Genomic DNA, 20,408 nt, shown 5'->3' on the forward strand with positions numbered 1-20,408 from the left:
GCAACGGGAGAAGAATAAAACTTATGAAACACATTTCCCACATTTCACAGGGAAAAAAAAAACAAACAACGTTCTCTGGCAGCATCCTCAATCTTTTTGGCTTCTGTAGTTTGTGTGTCCTGATTCAATTTTGACACCAACTTTCTCAGTTGAAGCCTGAAGACTTCTAGGCTAAAGAATGCATTCTTCATAGCAACTTCAATCTGCCCACTGCCATACAGATGTAAAAAAAACTTATTTTTTTCCCCCAAGGAGGGCTAAGACATTTACGTTTGTCTATTATTTGCCTAATTATATCATTTGCCTAAGACACCATATTTCCAGCTTTTGGCTTTAAACTGTGGGAGTAAACATGGGAATCGTAATACCAAAAAAAAATTAGATTCCAGGTTCAGACTTAAGTTACCTTTTCACTTTCTGTGTCTAAGGCAGAAGTAGCTTCATCCAGAAGCAGAATTTGGGGCTTACGTACAAGAGCTCGGGCAATAGCAATACGTTGTTTCTGGCCACCAGAAAGCTGGGTTCCCTTGTCTCCTACACGGGTATTGTATTTCTGGAAAAAATATATTAAGTTCAGCCTGTGAATGAAAATCTGTTTGGATGTATACTGAAGCATTTGAACTTTGACACCAGCCTCCCATAATCGGCATATTCCACACCAGTAGCTTTCTGAAAACAACTAACCAGAATTTGTATCTGCCATAGATCTATAGATCTTTTACTAGTAGACTTCTTTATAACATCAAGTGTTTAATAAATTCAAAGCAACAAGCCACTCTAAGGTTGAAATGGCAATGTTATTCTCAATCAGATGACACAACAGCAAAGGTCAGTGAAAGTCTGTGACAATACTGGGGTTCAAACTCTGAGAAATCACACAATTTGAGATGAGTATTCAGGGGAAATGTGCTTAAATTTTTCGCCTTTCTGAATACTTGTAATTATGTCTTCCTGGTCACTGCATAGGACAAGATTTTGTGCCTGGCAGACCTGACCCAAGAAGCTCAGTCTTACATTATTATGTGTTTGTCTGATACATATAGGTGAAAAATTTTTTAGTAATTTTCAGACCATAGGAATACTTGAAATTTAAGTTCTGGCTAGGTATAACTGGAAGAAAGTATAAACTCATCAGTCTAGCAGAATATTTTACATATGCTTAAGACAGACAGGAGCTTAAAAAGAAATGCTCAACTTTAAAAACCTCACTCCTTACTACCAGCTCTCAGTTAGTTAAATTGTGTGGTTTTTTCCCTGAGATCTTAAAAGTTCCACTCTCCACCTGACAATGGAATCTCCCAGAGTGAAAACGAGTATGGTAAACACAATTAAGTAAGGAAAATATTTTAAAAATTCTTTCAGATTTATTTTCATCTCAGAGAATTATTGTACCCTGGGTAAAGATAAGCAGACACAGTTTTTCCCTGTCACTTTAGTTCACATCGAGTTCTGAGAAGGAAGGAAAGGGAATAACTTACATCTGGCAGAGAGTCAATGAAGGAATGAATATTGGCTTCTTTTGCTGCTCTAACAATTTCCTCAAAGGACACCTGCCGACTGTTATCTCCATAGGCGATGTTTTCAGCAATAGTGAAGTCAAACAGGATTGGTTCTTGTGAGACAATACCAATCTGAGCTCTCAACCACTGGATATTCAGTGCCTTTGCATTTTTGCCATCAAAAAGCTGAGAAAGCAAACATTTTAAATTTAGTCACATGGCTAGATATGAATTTGAGATTTACTGTAAATTCATACACAGAAGTTGTGCAATTGCAGCTCTTTCCTCAGCTCCTATCAATTGCAAGCCCACATAATCCCTTCCCATCCTTCCCATCTATGTTCCAAAATTTTCTAATTCATAGAATTGAATGCTGCCTCAGTTATTTTCTTTGCTTCAGTACTTAATTAGGATTTTGAAGACAGTGGAAGATAGGATATGCTGAGGAAATTTCAAAGAACTTTGGGTAAAGTTCCTTCAATTGTTTCTTCAGCAGGAAAATTTTCCTCTATTTTGCACCTATAAAGAAGAAATTTACTTCTGCATTCCTTAAGATGTCATTTGCAGCCAGTTTTCTTTATTGGTAACTCTCTTATATTTCTGCTAAATTTTCCTGCTGAATTGCTATTATTTTCTATTAGAAAAATGAAACAGAAATTTCAAGGTTTTTTTTATGTATCAGCTTCATAATTACACAAGTTGCCTTAGCTTGGACAGACATATACCAGGACATTAAAAGGGCTTTTAAATCTCCATTAGAGTGACCCAGTGCAGTTCTCAGGCTCTGTGCTGGGTGACATGATCAGCTGGGTAGTTGAAGAATTGTTCCCTTCATAGCATGGCTGTTGGAGAAGATAATTCTACTAACTCCACAGCTGGTGCTAGAACAGTCAATTTTCAGCCAATATAGTTTTTTCTTCAAAGGAAAAGGTGTCAGAATGAACCTGATTTAAAATCCAATTAAATAAGGGAATTTTGTGAACAGCTGTTTGGACAGTTTCTGCTTTAAACCCTTTCATTCAGTTCACAGTGCAACTCAGCTTGAGAGTTAGTCCAACACTTTTGTGGTTTCTATGGCACAGGTCTGTGTTTCACTGTCAGTAAACTGTTGGTTGTGGTTGTCTTCAGTAAGTTGTTTGTTATTTATGGACACAAGGCCAGAAACACTGGTAAGGAAGTTGCACTTTGTTAAACACACTTTTGGGGCACCTATGCTGCTTCTTTCTACACATCATTTTGATACACTGAACCTTTTTGGACACTTTTAACCTCAATAAAAAAAATCTTTTTCATTTCATCTAGGCCTTATTTAAGTATTGTTTCATGTTTTGTAAATATCTCTGCAGAGACAAGTTCAAAAATTCTTCTTATTCTCACCTCTTAAAGACCAAAATATGTATTCTGTTTCAGACAAAACCTCTGAGCATGTTTTCATCAAAGAACATCAATTAACAGTACCATTATGTGAAAAAAATTGTAAAGTTGCTGAATAAGTAGTATAAGAAACCCTGCATATATTTTAAACCAAAATTACTGAAAGTATTTGCAATCTATCACTTGATAAGCAGCATACTCATAAAGATGTTTCTGACGAGTGAAAATTATGAAAAAAATTACTTTTGTCAATGTTGACTTTTTTTTAAAGAACATAGATGACAAATTCTATTACTAAATCATGCAGAAGATATATAGATACATATATTTATTAGATTTTAATCTCTTCTTATTATAAAAATCTCAGGAAATTTGCCCTTTTAAAGCTATCATGAGACTGTGGATCAGGCATATTTTTATAACACAGATATTCATTAATTCATTGTAATGTTGGAAACTGGGACTTAGATGCATCTCATTTAATTAAGGAGTCCAATGAGTCACTGCTGATCTTTACATTAAAAATACTTAAAAAATAAAACCAGAAATATCTATTGTACTTATCACAACACAGAAAACCAATTAAGAACACTCTCACTTAACCTGTTGACATGTTCTTGCAAAAATACTTACCATTTCTCCATCAAGTGGGTCATAAAATCTCTCCAGCAGCTGAACAACTGTGCTCTTTCCACAGCCACTGCTGCCAACAAGAGCCAGAGTTTGTCCCTTTTCTACTTTTAGATTCAAACCTTGGAGGATTTTGACCTCTGGTCGGTTTGGGTAGTTAAATGCCACATCTCTGATTGTTATGTTTCCTTCAAATGTTTCCTATAATTAAAATATTATCACTGTTACATCTTCAGGACAATTTTACAGTTGATTAAAATAGAATTGCAGAAGTATCTCTAACCCTCCCCCTGCCCTGAAATCAATATAGATTTTCAAAACAAATACCCTTTTGGCTCTATGTGTAAAAGCTGGACTCACAATAGAGAACTTGGTCCATGTTGTATTCAGAGGATGTGTCAAGGATGCATTGTGACAAGGATGTAATCAGAAGGAGAGGAAGAATCAGTTTGAAGAGAGTGAGAAGAGTGCTGTCCATATTACCAATAAATAGTCTCACCCGTCACACATGGCTTACTTACAGGCTTGTCTCCTTCCTCACTGTAACTGTCTATTGAGGGCACTCTTTCAAATAGCTGAAACAAGTGGGATGCTGATATCTTGGCTTTGGCGTAGTCTGGAGCAAAAGAACTGGTTTGTCCTAGTGCCATTGCACCAAATACAACAGCTGAAAATACTCTATAAAAGAAATCAGGAAAAAAATATCAACAGACAATGAAGAAAAGGATAGTGGAAATGTGGCTGCAGTCAGCTTTAACTCAGAGAAAAAAGAGGGCTAAATTTAGAAAGAATAAAGTAGTAATCAGCTATTATTGCTTTAATTATTAATTTGTCTCCAGAAATTTGTTTTTACCTTCCTTTAATGACACGAGATAAACATGCCTGCATTCCAAATTCAGTGTTTCAATTACTTATTAGCATAATTTCTTTAGTTATTAATTCTGGTTAGTATACTAAGTTTCAGCTGGGACTATGAGGAAAGCAACAGTGTTACTCTAATGCTGTTCTATCATCACTGAGGGTTCCTCTCTGCGGTTCAATGACCTTTGGGAGTTAGTGATCACTTTTTAATGGATCAATGAAAAGAAGAAATCAAGCCTGTAACAAGGTGACAATAAATATTTAATTTTCTACCACATCTCTGCTGGAAAAAAAATTGCAGGGTTTTCAATACTGACAAAGGTTGAAAAGTATACTTTTATTGGTTTTTGATGACTTTTATGTCATTTTATGGAATTTTATGTAATTTATAGGCCACAATATAAATTAGAATTGTTTAAGAACCTGTTGTCTTCAGATATTACTTACTGCCGCAGAAACAAAGCCATCAGCAAGAACAGCTATTTGACATATGATGCCTCTTAGTCTATTTTAAGGCCAAGTAAAATAGATTCATTTTAATTTATTTTGTCTTTTTCCTTCAGAGCTACATAAAGTGATCTGTTTTATTCTGCATTTGAACAACCTAGAAGAGCTCATACGATTTTTGCTCAAACCCTCCCTATACATCTAACCAAAAATTCACTCAGCTGGCTAGTGGTGTTCAGCTAGCAGAGGGGTGCAGACACTTTCTAACATCTTCTGTCAGCTGTGTTAACTATCTTTAATTATTAAGTGTTAACTATCTTTAATTTAGTTGGCAACAAAAAATCAGTACGGTTGACGTTCTTGGGTATTTAGGTCACTGATATCCACACTGGTAGGATCTCAGTGTATCATACTTGTTTCCATAGCCCTGAATTGAGTTATTGCTCTTAAATTATAAATCATTTTTCTGGATAGACAGAGAAAGGATTGCAAAGGAAGTACTTACAAAAATACACTTTTATACTCCATGTGTCCATTTACCACGAGATAGGCACCAAATCGGAAACAGCCGGCATAGGTAAAGAACATCATTGCTTGTGAGAGGGCAAAACAAAAGCCAAATATATGTGCCTTCTTCACAGAATTTCTGTACAGAAAGAATGCATATTTTCATCAAAGTGTGCAGTCATACTGAAGTCCTAGTATATAAAAATCAATTTACTTCAATTGATACTCTTAGGAATTGAAAGTTTACACACACTGAAACACTAACTAAAAACACATCTTCTCTCTCATAAGCCAATAAGTTCTTATTCATGTGAGAACAACAGAAAGATGAAAGTCTTGGAGCAATTCCATCAATGTCAACCCTGAGAATGGTTAGGAACTGTTCTGCAGATTGCAAGATATGAACTCAAAACCCAGCAACACAAGAAAAAAAGCTAAGTAATATCTTTTATGTCCTGCATTGTGCTCTAACCACTCATATATTAGGGTAGATATGTTATTGGCACGCCTGCTTCTTTCCCATTATATCTGTATACATATACTTTCATTTCCTTTACTTTTCTCATAGATGTCTGAAAATGAAACATTCCATTCTGGGACAAATAAAACTTTAATTGGTAGAATCTATTTAGTTGTTTACTTTAAGACTTTTAAATTTTTATTTAGTCCAGACAGACTTATATTACTTTATTTGCAGCCCCAAACCAGTAAGTAATGACTCAAGAGTTTTCAATCTTACTAACATTAAAAAAAAAAAAATGACATGATGTAATATTCAATTTACATAAAAAATGTTTTAATAAAATATCCAAAACAAATCAGATGAAAATTTATATTAGACCACTTCAAAAACTCACTTTAAACCAACACTTTTCCAAATCAAGTGACATTGTAATAGAAGATACTTATATTATAACAGAGAATTAATTAAATCAAATTTTAAAAAATGTTGACTGGTGACGGTTGCATTTGTCAATAAAAATATATAAAATATTTACATCAATTCTGAGATAATTAAATTCTAGTTTAAATCATATGCGCTACAAAAAACAATCTATTTTTGTTGAAGTAAATGTTTGCAATTTATTACAGATATTTTTAGCTTAGTTATTTTTATTATACCTGTATGGTACAATCAGATGTTCTCCATACATTGACTCAAATTTTCTTTCTCGGGTCAAGCTAACAACAGTTCTAATATTTTCTATTGCTTCTGTGGCAATCTGCAATAGAAAAAATGTTTTAATCAAATGTTAGGTATGTTGCAATTCCTTATTTTAAATTAATAAAATATTTTTTGGTATACAATTTTGTATTTTATGCAGGTTATTAAAAACATAGACTGTTGATATAAAAATAAGCATTTTATATTTTTCTTTTTAGGACAATGAGATTTTCTTACAATGTTCAGAATTTTCTGATTCTCTCTAATGTTTTGCAAATGAATGGTGAAAAATTATTAGACAGCAATAATAAATATAGAGAAGATACTCCACATGAAAAATGGCACATTAGCATTCAACTTCCAGTCTGCTGGGGTTGGGCTATAACCAAAATGTCCAGGTTACTTAGGTGCCTTAGAGCCTGAGACCTTGGAGGTAAATATTTTCTCTGTTACCTTCTTTTATCCTGCAGATTGAGTAATTTGTATACATAAATGTGCCAAGGGAGATTCAGATTAGATACTAATAAAAAAAAATTCACTATCAGGGTGATCAGATAAATTAAATCAATCAAATTTATCAAATAGATTGCCCTGAGAGCTGGTGGAGTCAGTGTTTCTGCAAGTGCTCAAGAGATGGATATGGGGATATGGTTCAGGGGTCATTATGGTGGTGCTGGCTTGATGGTTGGACTTGACGACCTTGAAGGTCTCTGCCAACCATGATGATTCTGTGAAAAGACTCTCAAGGCTTTAATACATTTTTCTAAAATATACATTTAATGTAATTTTAGTTTAATTAAGATCATAAAGTAAGGCTTGTTAGTAATCTAAGTTCAGCAACTCTTTGCAGAAAGCAAATTTTCCAGGTGGAACACTATTTTTACTGAAAAAACACATATTTTTTAAAAAATGAAAACTGAATGTCCAGTGCTTGCTTACGTGGCCTTGAGAAGGAAAACTCACATCATTATGAATAGAAAACTTTTTTAAAGTTTTGAATTAAAAATCATAAATACTTGTAAGACCTGTGCTAATTCTTCACAATACGCTGCATTAAGAAAGTCTTTAGTGTCTGTTCCAAGAATTGTCAAATATTTTCTTTCAAATCTTACAACAAAACAACATAAAATAAATTCTCATCCCTCAGAGAGAAGCAGGAGAAATGTACACTGTTGAAAGGAAAGGAATTGCATGATCTTAGACAAATTATTTTATTTTCAGCAACTTTTAAAAACAGTAGGACATAGAAAGAGATTTTAGAAAAGTTTTACCTTGAAGAAAACAATGTCTGGGAAGTGATGAAATACTTGTTCTGTCCCAAAATGATTTTTGGAATGAATTGACATTAAATGCCTTCATTTAATTTGTTAAACAAGAGTCTAGCCTTCTTGCTTTTCAGTTCTCATCTTTCTCTTCCACTCAAGAAACAAAGGAATGGCAAACAGAAACCAGTGGATAATACATATTATCACTGCAAACATTAATAAGATGAAGGGGAGAGAAAAAAAAGAGCAGTGTAATAAACATAAGATAGAAGGCATGCCAAAAAGGGATGACAGGAAAAAAAAAAAGGAGAATTTCAAAATGAGGATGGTTGCAATATAAGGAAAACAAAGATTTCTAGAAAAGGAAGGAGAAGAGAGTATGCCTGAATTGTGCTTAGCACATTCTAATATTTAACAACTACAAAAATATTAATTGGTTAATAACATAAGTCTTGAATTGCTGTGAAGAGGTGTGATGCTCTGTAGGTCTGCTAGTGTACCTGGCTGTCTTTGCAACTTAAATATTGTGAAATTTCCTTTATTTAGAAGTCATACATCCATTAACAATGCTTTGGTAAATATGACTGTACACATTATACAGAAATAGATTCATTCATTTCTCTAGACCCACCTTTCCTGCAGCTTCCAGCTCTCTTTTATCTTTCTTAGCATGGCCAGCCAACATCTTCATTTCAATCATTCCTGCCACTGCAATGATGGGCACAACAGCTAAAAGTAACAGGGTCAGCTGCCAGCCATAAACTAATGATATAATAATTCCAGTCCCCAGGTTGGCTATGTTTTGTGCAATTAATGCTAATCTGACACCAGTTGCCTGGAGAAAGAAAAAAAGGCATTTCTTACTAACATAACTGCATTTTAAATAAGGAAAGCATTTCCACCCACAAAATTCTTGATTCTCAAAACACTGCTTAGAAAGTCTTAACTCAGTTCTGCTATTTTTCAAAATCAGAATTTCTTAAATGCTTTTGTAAAAAATTATCTAGGACATATTTATTTCTTCTTTCCTCGTATTCTGATTACTTAAATTTACTCTGCAATTTCTAAATTCTGCTCTTGAAACGGAAAAAATGTTACCCTCATCACACACTTAGAACATCTAAACATTAAAATTTGTCATTTTTTCTAGATCACAGAGCTAGCTTTACAAGTCATCACACAGAGCTCAATGAAGAAGAAAATTAAATATTTAACTTTTCCTATGGAAATAAAGCCAAAGATACTTCAGAATTCTACAGTTCAGAAGCAGTTCAGTTCAACATATAACTTCATGTAGCAGTGAAAATTTACTTAAGCATACACAAATAATTGCACTCAGTGTACTTTAGCTTGATATTACAGACCCCTGAAAGTAAATAATTTACTTTAAAAAATCTCCAAGCAATAACAGAGAAAATGAAGCCAATTGCTCTCAGTTCTTTATTTTTTAAATAAGAAATGTGTACAACCAAAAAAAATTGCAGGAGATCATGAACTGAATCATTTTAGTTGCTTCTCTTTAGGTGAACAAGACCTCTTTAAAAATACTTCTTAGGTAAGAAATTCCCAATAAATTTATTTAATCATGAAGCTCACAATACAGCACAATAGTAAACTTTAGAAAATATTTATTTGGAAATCAGTCTGTAGACATATATTAGCATAATTTTCATAAGGTGGATTGATGTATTCTCTACCAGCTATTGTTTTATAGTATATTTTAGTTGTCAAAATCAACACTTATCCAGCCAGTCCAACCCAAGCTGTAACGTCATTATATGCTAAACCAAATATGAAAACTTCCAACCCAAAACTTTACTTACTCCTTTCACTTGAGAGGCATCATTGGCAAGTCTTGTAGTTAATGCTCCAGTGCTATTTTTAGGATTATCAAACCAGCCCATATCCTATAGTAAGGAAAATTATTTATAAGACCAGATTTTGGACATTTCAAATAAGCTGCTAAGAAAAGCTGGTATGTGGCAGTGCCTCAGTTTTACATATTTATATAAGTTTAATTCCACCATTGCACATTAAATATATTTAGAAAGAAGTGTAATCTTGTGAATCATTGATGCATTCATTGTCACTGTTGAGAGGTAAGGGGAGAAGCTGGGAGATTTCCAAAAGCAAAATTTCCCCTCCCTCACGGCTGCTCCTCGACTGAATCTCCGTGGAGGAGAGGACTTCGGTCACACTCCCTCATGGCTGCAAAGCTCTTTGGGGAGGGGTTAAGTGTAAAGCATTTTCAGTTTAAAAATTAAATATCCCTTACTTCGTTTCTTCTCATATTGAAGAGGCTTATTTGGAAGCTATGAGACACCAACAAACCAACAACAACAAAAAAAAACCCCACACCCAATCAAAGGAGATCCTGATCTATAAATCATAATATTTTAGACTACAACAGTTTTCTGCCACATTGAAAATAGTCATGTTCACATGAATCAAATTCTGTGTCTACATATAGCTTTATGTGCAAGACTTAAAACCCTGTAACTATCACATTTTGTATTTGAAAATCTAAAATACTGATCCTGAAATTATGCAAAATTAAGGTAAATTTAAAATTACTTCACAACATTACATTCTATTTATATTTTAACTCTCTGGAAATGGTTTTACTTTTCAATACACAATCTTATTATTGGATTAACAAAGAACAATTATAGATTCAGGGACTTGGACAGACATTCAATTAATTAAAAAAAAAACACGTCTGTACATATCACAATTGAAATCAGACATTTGAGCTAAGAGTTACAGTGTAAGTTGTGTTGCATTTCTTTAGGGGAGAAAGGGCATAAAGAAAGAAAAGCAGGAAAATGAACAGATAATGGGATACTGCTGGTACACATCAACTTGTCAGGCCCTTGTAACTTGGCTGTAAAACTAAGTTTTTGCAAGGACAGCATAAAAAGATCTTGTATTGATTTAAGGCTCTTCTTCTAAGGACACTTGGCATAACCACATGTAACTAATCAAATTGGTTTCTAGTCTGTTTTAAACAATCTTCTCTGTGTGATAAAGTGATGTAGAATACAGTTATTTTATTTTTAACACTGGAAATCAAAATATTTATTATCTTTACCTGTCTAAGCATTGCTTTAAATGCCATGAATCGAAGCCTCATTGTAAGAATTTCTCCAGCTTTGCCAAATGTGAAACCCTGTTTGAGAAAAAGTACAATGCTTAGTATAGTATTACACTGTTTGTATTTATTCAATAAATATTTTAGATAAATTGCCTCTACAATGTCAAAGTAAAAAAATATTGCAGTCCTGTTTGCAGCAAGCAAATGTAAAACCAGATTTAAAATACACAATTTCTAGTAGGTTCTAGTAGTTTCTATAGGCATTCAAATACTATTTCTGAAAAAAATACAGGAGCATAGCAACATTTCCAAGATTTGTTTCACCAGCATGCTTTAAGGAGAAGGTCACTAATCAACCTTTTGACTTCATTTGTCTGAGTCAACCTAAGTCAGATTTAAACAAGTAGCATTTAGGTCATTCGTTTTAGGCTAAAGACTTTGTAAGGCAACCTGGGTTCATTGAAGTCAAATGCATCAGTCAAATTTAAAACATTATCTGAACATTTATAAACTGATCAATCCTATCACAGCCCTGAACTACTCAGCCTTCTGTACTCAAGGCCTTTTTTGCTTGTGCAACAAGACAATTCCATAAACAAGCCAAGTTTCTGCAAGACACTGTTTATGCTGCTGTCCCAAGCATGTTATTATTTCACTCTGTGAGCTCATTTAACAGGTAAAACTATACCAATATGTTCCTAAATTATAAACCGGACCACACATGAAAATATTTATTATGATTACTTCTTTTTTTCCTTCTTAAGTGGCACAATTGTAGCAGGTACAACCTTTAGTATTTCAGCAGGAGGAACTGAATATCAGTGTGATGAATGTTACCTAACAAACTGGGCCTGGGAGTCTTTGGGGACTCCCACAGGAGAAATATTAAAATATTACAGAATATTTTATTAATAATATATTATTTGTATATTAATGTTAATATAAAATACTAATACTATTAATATTTATATTAAAATATAATAGAATAAAAATTGAGAATAAAGGCAGGAGATTATTAGATTTTCAAATACTAACAGATTCAAATAGGACAGCTTGAGGGTGAGAAGTGGGGTGGTAGAATGTAAGGGCAGGAGAGGTTGCCTGTTAGTTGGCAAAGGAAAAAGAGTGAGAAAATCCGGAGTTTTGTGCTGAGAAGAACCTGAGTGATGAACAAGATGGAAATTTCTGAAGTTAAGGGATCTGAATAGGTTCAAAAGACTCATAAATGCAAGCAGGTCTAGCTCTAGCAAAAAAGTTTCAGCATGAGACACATCCAGAATCAAAAATACAGGTTCTGGTTTGAGTTGGAGATGTATTATGAAGATTAAAATTTTTAGTATATTTCAGTTTCTGATTTTTGGTTTCTAAAACATGATGAGCAGTTATAATAAGGTTAAAATAATAAAACATACCTGGAAAAAGAAAGTGAAAAAGGAAATGATCCCAAGTACTAAAAACAGCAGTGAATATAAGTTGCTCTGTTTTCTTAAGATGTCCTTGTCAGTCTCTCTAAAAATCTATAAAATAAAATTTGAAACAGTTTTTTTTTATAAAATTAACTAACAATCTAAAATACTCTCATCTTTCTCAGTGACTTTTTTTTGGTAGTCAATTGTATTCATATGAAATTTCACCATATGTTACATAATATTTAATGTATAACAAGCATATTTCAAATTGTAGTAGGACTTTTAGCATCTCGCTCCAACCTGAAATACGTATGATCATGTCATACAAACTAAAATTGTATGACATTTACAATTTTGTAAATGTCATATAATTTTTCAGATTTTTTCAAGAGTGCTTCATCCACTCTTCAGCTTCACTGTGCAGTGATCGTTTTAACCTAATTTTATTAGCAATAAATTTTGTGGGCTTATAGCTTTTTGCTTATTTTACTCCAACTTACCCCTATAATTTCGGAAAATATGATTGCAAATGCAGGTTGTAAAGCTCCATTGATAATTGCACACAAGATTCCAGCTACAAAGTATGGCCATTCAGTTTTGTTCAACTTCATAATTTTCAGAAATGAAGCTGGAGGTAGCTCTTCATCCTAAAGAACGTGAATTGTGTTAGGACAAACATGAATGTATTTGGAGAAATACAGAAAAAAGGAGAAATTAATAATCAATTTCCTATTTCCAGAATCTATTCAGGGGAAGCAAAAATGTATACTTTTTAATAAATGAATAAATGATTGTAGTTTTTTTGGTTGTTCTAACACAAGGAAGGAAGATCTGTACACTATAGCTACAGCTCTTGTTCTTTTGTATTAGTTTATCCATACAATTTTTGTTGGTGAATACTTTGGTATTGGTCAGTAATGACTGAACTACTCATTCTGGGCATATTTCTTTGTGTAATCCATGGCTTGATTAATTCAAGTAATTGTTCATTAAACAACATATAACAGCAAGATAATTCCTGTAGATATGAATGCAACAATATTTTGGGGAGGGGTTGCAAGTTTTGTTTTAAGAGTTGTTATTTTGGGCTAAATATTTTGTTTCTTATTCAAAAATGAATGTTTAACCCATATAAGGTATATAAATATATGTAAGTACATTTCTTTCAAAGGAAATTTATTTTCAATAATAAACTCATTATCTTTGTTTTATATTTTTAATTAACCTTTTATTTCTATTATCATTTATGTTAAGATTAAAAAAGCACTTTATGAATATTATCAGTCAAAGGCTATTTAGTATTTAAGAATTCTCATGTCTTCTTCACCCTGTCAAATGCCTCCTTCTTCTTGTATCTTTTTTCAGCAGGAAAATGAATTTAACAAACTTTGTTTGAAGGAATCAAGCTCGCTAACAGCTCTGCAAAGATACTTACAGGTGAAGTTTTTTCCTCATCAGGACTATCATTTTGCTCTCCTGGCTTTTTCATGCTTCTCCTAATTGATTGTCTTCTCAATCCTTTAGTTAAGGATTCTTCAGATTCTGGTTCAGATTCATTGTTTTTGACACTACGTACATTCTCATCATTTTCTGATGATGGAACTTCACCTTCTATTGCCTAAAAGTGGGAAGAACCTGATGCTAAGATTTAATATGCATATATTACTTCAAACTTTCAAAATTAGGAGGTAATTAAAGTAACTGTTTCAGTTGAAAGAGATATGGGGGAAACAACATCTAATACCTCAAGGAGATACGAAAATCTGTGTAAAGTTTATTAGAGCTCTGTCTTCAGAGCTTTAGTCATATATGAGTTTTGCATCTCTTATGAAAATTATTAAAGTAAGTGGAGGATAGAGGACTGAGAGTAGCTGCTCTTTTTTTCAATGAATTAAACAAAAAGTTTTAAATTGAGGGTGAGCCTTTGCACGCCTCTTGGGATCTGTTAGAATGAGTTATTGGGGGATATACAGTTTATTTATGAAGTGGTAAAACCTTGAAGTTTTAAGTGATAAACTGCTTTTACTGCAGAACACACTTGACAATTCTAGACTTTAAACAGCATAAGGAAGTTCAGCATGAAACAAGTCAAGGAGATTCTGGCTGAAAAATTAGAGCATCTTGGTGGTACTTTGGCCAATCTCTTTGAGAGAATAAATAAATTTCTACCCACCCCTGAGGGATTTGATAGCAACTGGATTCAAAGTTGCCTTCAACTTATGTTTAGTTTTTTCCAGATTTGTTTTTATTTCTTACTGATTTTTGTACTACTAATAAAAATGTCTTTTTACTTGCTCTCAATTTTTCCTTTTCTTTTTTTATTGTTTTAAAATTTTATTTCCATTTTATATTTCCTCATTTTCCCCATACTCATATTTGCCTGGATACAAAGTTACTTGGAATCTAAGGCAACCAAATGCATTCTCCTATGAAGAAAATATTTTAATTGGTCTGGTTAACTTCTTCAGTCTAACATACTGAGAAGGCAGTTTCAGTTTCTTCAATGGACATAGTGGTTATGCAGTAAAAAAAAGGCTACGGTGAAAATCTGCTATAAACTAATGGTTAAATGGGACATTAGGATAATAACCCTGGTCTTCCTTTAATAACTAATACATTTCAGAAGTTTATTATAGTTTGCAATCTCTTTTTTTCTGTCTATATAATTTAAGAACAAATTTTTGCTCTTGGTATAGCTGAACTATTTTTCTTTTTCTTCTATTCCAACACTTTTTTCTTTTTTCTTTATAAAGGAATTCAGTATGAAGAATTGTAACTAAACAGCTTCAAATATACATGTTCTATTCCTCCAGCTACTGTATTTAATCAGACTAAGAACAAGCAATGAAATAGTTGTTATCTGTAATACATTAATTGCATAAGAGGAAAACATAAAAGAATCTTTTATGTTTAAATATCTAGCGGATAAAATGTACTATTAAAATTTACTATTAAAAATATACTATTCTGGGTTTACAGATCTTGTTTACAATCTAGGTTTACAGGTCTTGTACCAAAACTAGTGGTCTCTCTAAAATTATTACTCTTCTTTCAAAGTACAAGAGTTTTTTGCTGCTATCAAAATATGCTACATATAATAATTTCTTATAATTCTGCTAAAATGACTATGGGTGCAGGAAAAAAAAAGAAAATGAGGCAACAGCTAGAGACAAAAGTACCTGCATGTTAACGAGTTTGTGGTAGATTCCCTTTCTCTCAAGCAATTTAGCGTGATTCCCTTGCTCTGTGATAACTCCACCTTCGAACACAGCTATCAAATCTGCATTTCGGACTGTTGACAGTCGATGAGCAACCACGACCGTGGTGCGCCCTTCCCTTGCCTGAAAATAGCAATATTTAGTGTGAGTATTTATGGGTAAACACAAAAACTGTTCATCTTCATAGCAGAGTTGAATAGGACCTAAAAGAAACATTAAAATGGTTCATAGAAAAATATAACTTTAAAAAAAAAAATTAAAAACATATTTCAGTGAGTTCCTTAAAAAAGAAATATAATTTAAAGCTTGAAATTTAATATTAGAGAACATCTTTCACTGTGGCACATAAATACATCAAATTTTGATCCAAAATATCTGAATAAAAATCTCAATATATAAAATTTTAGAATGTTACAAACCCTAAAATTTTTTAAATTATTTTTTAGAGATATTTTTATTAGCGATTTAGAGATTTTTTAGATAGAGGTTTTTAAAAGAGAATTTTTTTATATTTAACCCACAGTTGCCCACTTAAACCTTAAAATCCATGGAGAATTTATACTCAGAAACATTAGAAAATATTTTACACTCACTTTTAAAAATATCTGTGTTTTAAGATCTCAGCCATGGCTAACTCAAGTGACTACAATAAAAACAAAATTCTCTACAATTTCATGTGAATTGTATTTCAACTATGTACCTTTCTTTGGATATTTATAAGCATAATACACTTAATGTTTCAAACATCACAGCTTGTCATTTTAATTATGAGGCTGCTTTAAAGTGATCAAGCAAATTTTAATTTAAATAATCAAAATAACGATCCCAAGGATCCCGGAAGGATGTTCATCTTCAGTGATGTTCCTCAAGAGGTCCACCCCAGGACCCCAACAATTCAGTATCTTCATTACTGATACTGATAAATGGGATTGAGTGCACACTCAGCAAGTTTGCAGGTGACATCAAGCTGAGCAGTGCAGTTTATTCACTCGAGGGAAGGGATGGCATTCAGAAGGTCTCTGACTGGCCTGAGGAGCAGGCCCAGAACCTCATGAAGCTCAACAAGGATAGGTGACTGACAACAATATGAATGGCACGAAGACAGGTAATGGATGAGGATTACACCAAAAAAATGTTGATTTAAGCTTAATAATGTAGAAAATATTATCCATCTCCTAATTTAAAATATCTCTCTCTAATATGTGCAGGAACTAAAAAATTCTCTGTACAAAGAATATTTGACAAATCAAAGTTTGTATTTTGTGGTTTTCTGTGTCTCTGTTTTCAACAAAAGTCCAGGAAATAAATAAATATTAGGCTCCTGCTTAGAAGCTTCATTTTAAAACACTACTGACCTTGTCCAGTGCTGCCTGCACAACTGATTCACTCTCAGTATCCAAAGCTGATGTTGCCTCATCAAGCAGAAGAATTTTAGGATTGCGAACCAGAGCTCGGGCAATTGCTATTCTTTGCTTCTGGCCTCCACTGAGCTGTGCCCCTCTTTCTCCAACCACAGTTTCAAATTTCTACAAGACAAGTACATGTATTGAAAACACTCAGTGGCACAGTCCTTCCACTAAAGATGTCAGTAATACCAGAAATGCCAATAACATCTTCTCCTTTCCCTAAAAAAATAGATACCTACTTTGATAAACCTGACATTATCATTTGTGTTCCTGGAATTCTAGTAGTTCTTCAAATGACAGCCAAATCATCACCTGAAGATATAAAATTAACATTATTCTCAAGAGTTATGAGGAAGCTCTGCATAGCTCTTTATATTCACAGGTCCAGGGATATCTTCCTATCTTAACAAGCACTCCTTCTGAGGAACTATTTGGCACAAGAAGGTTTAGAAGAAATTATTTCAGCATGGGAGATGATCTGCTTACTTTGGGCAGCTTCATGATGAAGTCATAAGCATTTGCCTCCTTGGTGGCTTTTTCAATCTCCTCCATGGTGACATCCTCACGGCCATAGCGAATATTTTCTGCAATAGTAGTGGCAAAGAGCACGGGCTCCTGATTCACCACACCAATAACCTCCCGCAGATACCTTACGTTTAAGGTCTTAATATCTTGCCCATCTATGGTAACCTAAACAAAAAGGAGCAGACAAAAATCATTTACTACATGTTTTGATCAAGGAACCTCTCTCTCCATGACAGCATGTGACATTTTATGGGAGACTTCACCATGTCATTGGAAAAGTGACAAGAGCAGTGAGGCTGGAACTAGGCTTTCAACATGTGTGACATGCAGAGAAGTCATCTCACTTGAGGTGTCTTACCGTGCCTTCCTTGGGATCATAAAATCTCTGGATGAGCTGAACAGTTGTACTTTTTCCACAGCCACTGCCACCAACCAGGGCCACTGTCTGGCCAGAATTAATCTTGAGATTCAAGCCCTTCAGTATCTGTCCATAAGAATGTTGGAAGGAAATGTCAAGGTAAATTCGAAAGGCCAGAATAAAATAACCTTCATATTTCTAGCAGAATCTGGTAAAAATATAATTTATAAACACGAGGGTTTAAATTTTGGATAACTGATTACTTCAGCTTAATTTTCCTTATAATTACATCACAATTGATTCAGTATCAATTTATTGTACAACATACTTCATTACGTGTCTCATGAACCAGTTCATATGAAATAATAATAATAATAATAATATTACTACTCATAACTAAAATACAGTATAGAAAAAATATGATGCATAATTTCTGTATTATGTTGCCTCATCTTTTTCTTTAATGCACCATGCAGACTACAGGGAATCTATGGAAAAGTCATGGCTAAAAGCTGAGTGTATTTCCTTTCTGCCTATCAAAAGTAAGAAAGGTCACTTTATCAAGGTCAGTGATTTTCTTCAAGGTAAGGAAGGAAATAGTTATGTAGTGCAAAGACACTCTCCATGGAAATACTTTCAGCAATCATTTATATGTTGTCTATCATCACTGTATTAAGATTCTGCATATCTGATAATGCTTTAAAAAGGAAACTTATTCTCTGTCTGGACAAATACAGATTCTGACCTCTATTTGATATACAGCAAGTCATTGTTGGAGCTGCTTTCATTTTTTTCTGGTTCAGACACAGTCATAACAGAGCTGCACTGCAATTATTTTAAAACTTACTATCTCATTATTAATAGTACATTTGAGTTAGGATTGTAAATTTAGATTCTGATAGAAATATATATTTATGTTTTTTTGTACAGCCACATTAACTAGAGCTTTAGACAAAAATTATTCAGGAAACGTAACATATTTACCTAAGGCAGAAATAAATCTAGCTAAAATCACTGTGATGACAAGGTAGTTTTATATAAATTAGCGAATCAACTAGAAATTGTTGACTTCCAACAAAAGTTAATTTATATGACTTTTTTATGATTTGATTTTTTTTCAACACATGATCCATATGTTCAACTGTAATACATATATAAAGTTTCAATTACAGTACCTCAACATCTGGTCTGGATGGATAATTAAAGTAAACATTTTTGAATTCCAAGTTCCCTTTTATGTGGTCTGGTTTGTAACCTGTCTCTGAATAGCTGTCAATTTGAGGTTCCTGTGCAAAATAAAATACAAAACCAAAACAAATATTTTTTTCATAAGGAAGTCCTTGAGTGCACCATTATTCTGCAGAATTATTATATGTGTTTTTAAGTAATTTAGGTGAGATTTATGATATATCTAAATTGCACGATGTTTTGCTTCTTCACGGCTATATTGATGATATACTCATGCAAGAATACTTTTAAAATTTTTCCATTAATCTTTTGTGTGAATTTAGTTCCTGTCATTAAAAAGCAGGGTCTCTTATCTTCAAAAGAAATTTTGAAATGATAATGAGGGCAAAGATACTCACATTGTCTATTATATTAAAGATCGTATAGGCAGCTCCTCTTGCACTAGCAAATGCCTCTATGCTTGGAGCAGTCTGTCCAATACTGAAAGCTCCAATCAATACAGAGAAAAAGACCTGAAAGAAATGTTTACAGAGCCATGTATTCATTCTTATTTAAGCAGAAAATTTTATTTATTTATTTATTTACATTAGATATTTTTAGGTAAGGAGGTTTCCATGTCTGTTAACAGAAGTTTTAGAAATCTAGAATTAAAGCAAAACAAAAAAGTTTTCTCTTAAACAGAGAAAAACATTAAGAAACAGACTTTTTTAAGGTTCAGATGAGAACTGAGGTACTGTACAACATGAATTTTGCAAATATATTTAGAAAAAGTCAAAAAGTGACTCAGACCTGTAAAATCTATGACAAAAAATTTAGAATTGAACTCGATGTCTCAGGATTTATTGTACTAATTTATTTGTTGGCCAAAGACTAGAAAGTGTATTACATATCTTCTAAGAGAACAAGTGATATGCAAAACAGTATCATTCTGCTTTCAAAAAGATAGTGAAATAGAGGCATAGAAACCCAAGTTCTTCATCACAAAGTAATAAAGGATCCCCTGCTTCAATAAGACTGAAGTGCAAGAAAACAAGAAATGGCAGCAGAAGAAAAAAAATTAATTTTTCTCATAATAACACAGTTTATTGCTTTCAGTTAGTATCAAAACCAAAGCAATTAAAGCACACTGCTCAGAGATCAGAGATAGCAGTCAGAGCAAAGTCAGTCACACCCACCATCATGAACAGGGGTTATTCACAGATTTTGCACATGATAAATGTGAATATAATGTTATAAAAACATCATTTAGTGAGCTACAACACAGACAATTTGCAATTGCAAATACTTTGAACTGAATAAATTACACATAAAGTCATGAACTTGACTGAGAAGTTCCACATGCGAACCTGTAATAAAGGTTCAAAGGAGCCAAAAACACATATGAGAGACATTTTTCACAAACTGCAGTGATTCACAAATGAAACAGGTAGTTTAAAAAAATATATAAATATATAAATATATA

General features: G+C 33.1%; 2 protein-coding genes across 3 annotated transcripts in view; one reads left to right on the forward strand and one right to left on the reverse strand.

The window, feature by feature from the left end:
- The window catches only part of LOC107215556, a gene marked incomplete at its 5' end in the record, with an annotated part of 821,761 nt that overhangs the window by 62,143 nt on the left and 739,210 nt on the right, over positions 1-20,408 (forward strand). The gene's annotated exons all lie outside the window — the stretch shown is intronic.
- Positions 1-20,408, reverse strand: part of ABCB1 (ATP binding cassette subfamily B member 1) — a 48,032-nt gene that overhangs the window by 2,311 nt on the left and 25,313 nt on the right. Inside the window, exons 12-29 of one of the 2 annotated variants that reach the window (XM_015615657.2) lie at positions 19,345-19,458; positions 18,934-19,044; positions 17,759-17,884; positions 17,362-17,565; positions 16,825-16,995; positions 15,431-15,592; positions 13,687-13,869; positions 12,752-12,898; positions 12,255-12,359; positions 10,840-10,917; positions 9,572-9,655; positions 8,380-8,583; positions 6,441-6,541; positions 5,317-5,457; positions 4,025-4,181; positions 3,507-3,704; positions 1,479-1,685; positions 407-553 (exon numbers count right to left, since the gene is read on the reverse strand). In XM_015615657.2, coding sequence (XP_015471143.1) covers positions 407-553; positions 1,479-1,685; positions 3,507-3,704; positions 4,025-4,181; positions 5,317-5,457; positions 6,441-6,541; positions 8,380-8,583; positions 9,572-9,655; positions 10,840-10,917; positions 12,255-12,359; positions 12,752-12,898; positions 13,687-13,869; positions 15,431-15,592; positions 16,825-16,995; positions 17,362-17,565; positions 17,759-17,884; positions 18,934-19,044; positions 19,345-19,458 — 2,640 coding nt within the window. Of the gene's footprint in view, positions 1-406; positions 554-1,478; positions 1,686-3,506; positions 3,705-4,024; positions 4,182-5,316; positions 5,458-6,440; positions 6,542-7,653; positions 7,955-8,379; positions 8,584-9,571; positions 9,656-10,839; positions 10,918-12,254; positions 12,360-12,751; positions 12,899-13,686; positions 13,870-15,430; positions 15,593-16,824; positions 16,996-17,361; positions 17,566-17,758; positions 17,885-18,933; positions 19,045-19,344; positions 19,459-20,408 lie in introns of those variants that run through there. The other variant, XM_015615665.3, reaches the window with a different exon arrangement.

This window comes from Parus major, chromosome 2 (genome assembly GCF_001522545.3).
Source record: "Parus major isolate Abel chromosome 2, Parus_major1.1, whole genome shotgun sequence".
In the NCBI taxonomy this organism is placed as follows: Eukaryota; Metazoa; Chordata; class Aves; order Passeriformes; family Paridae; genus Parus; species Parus major.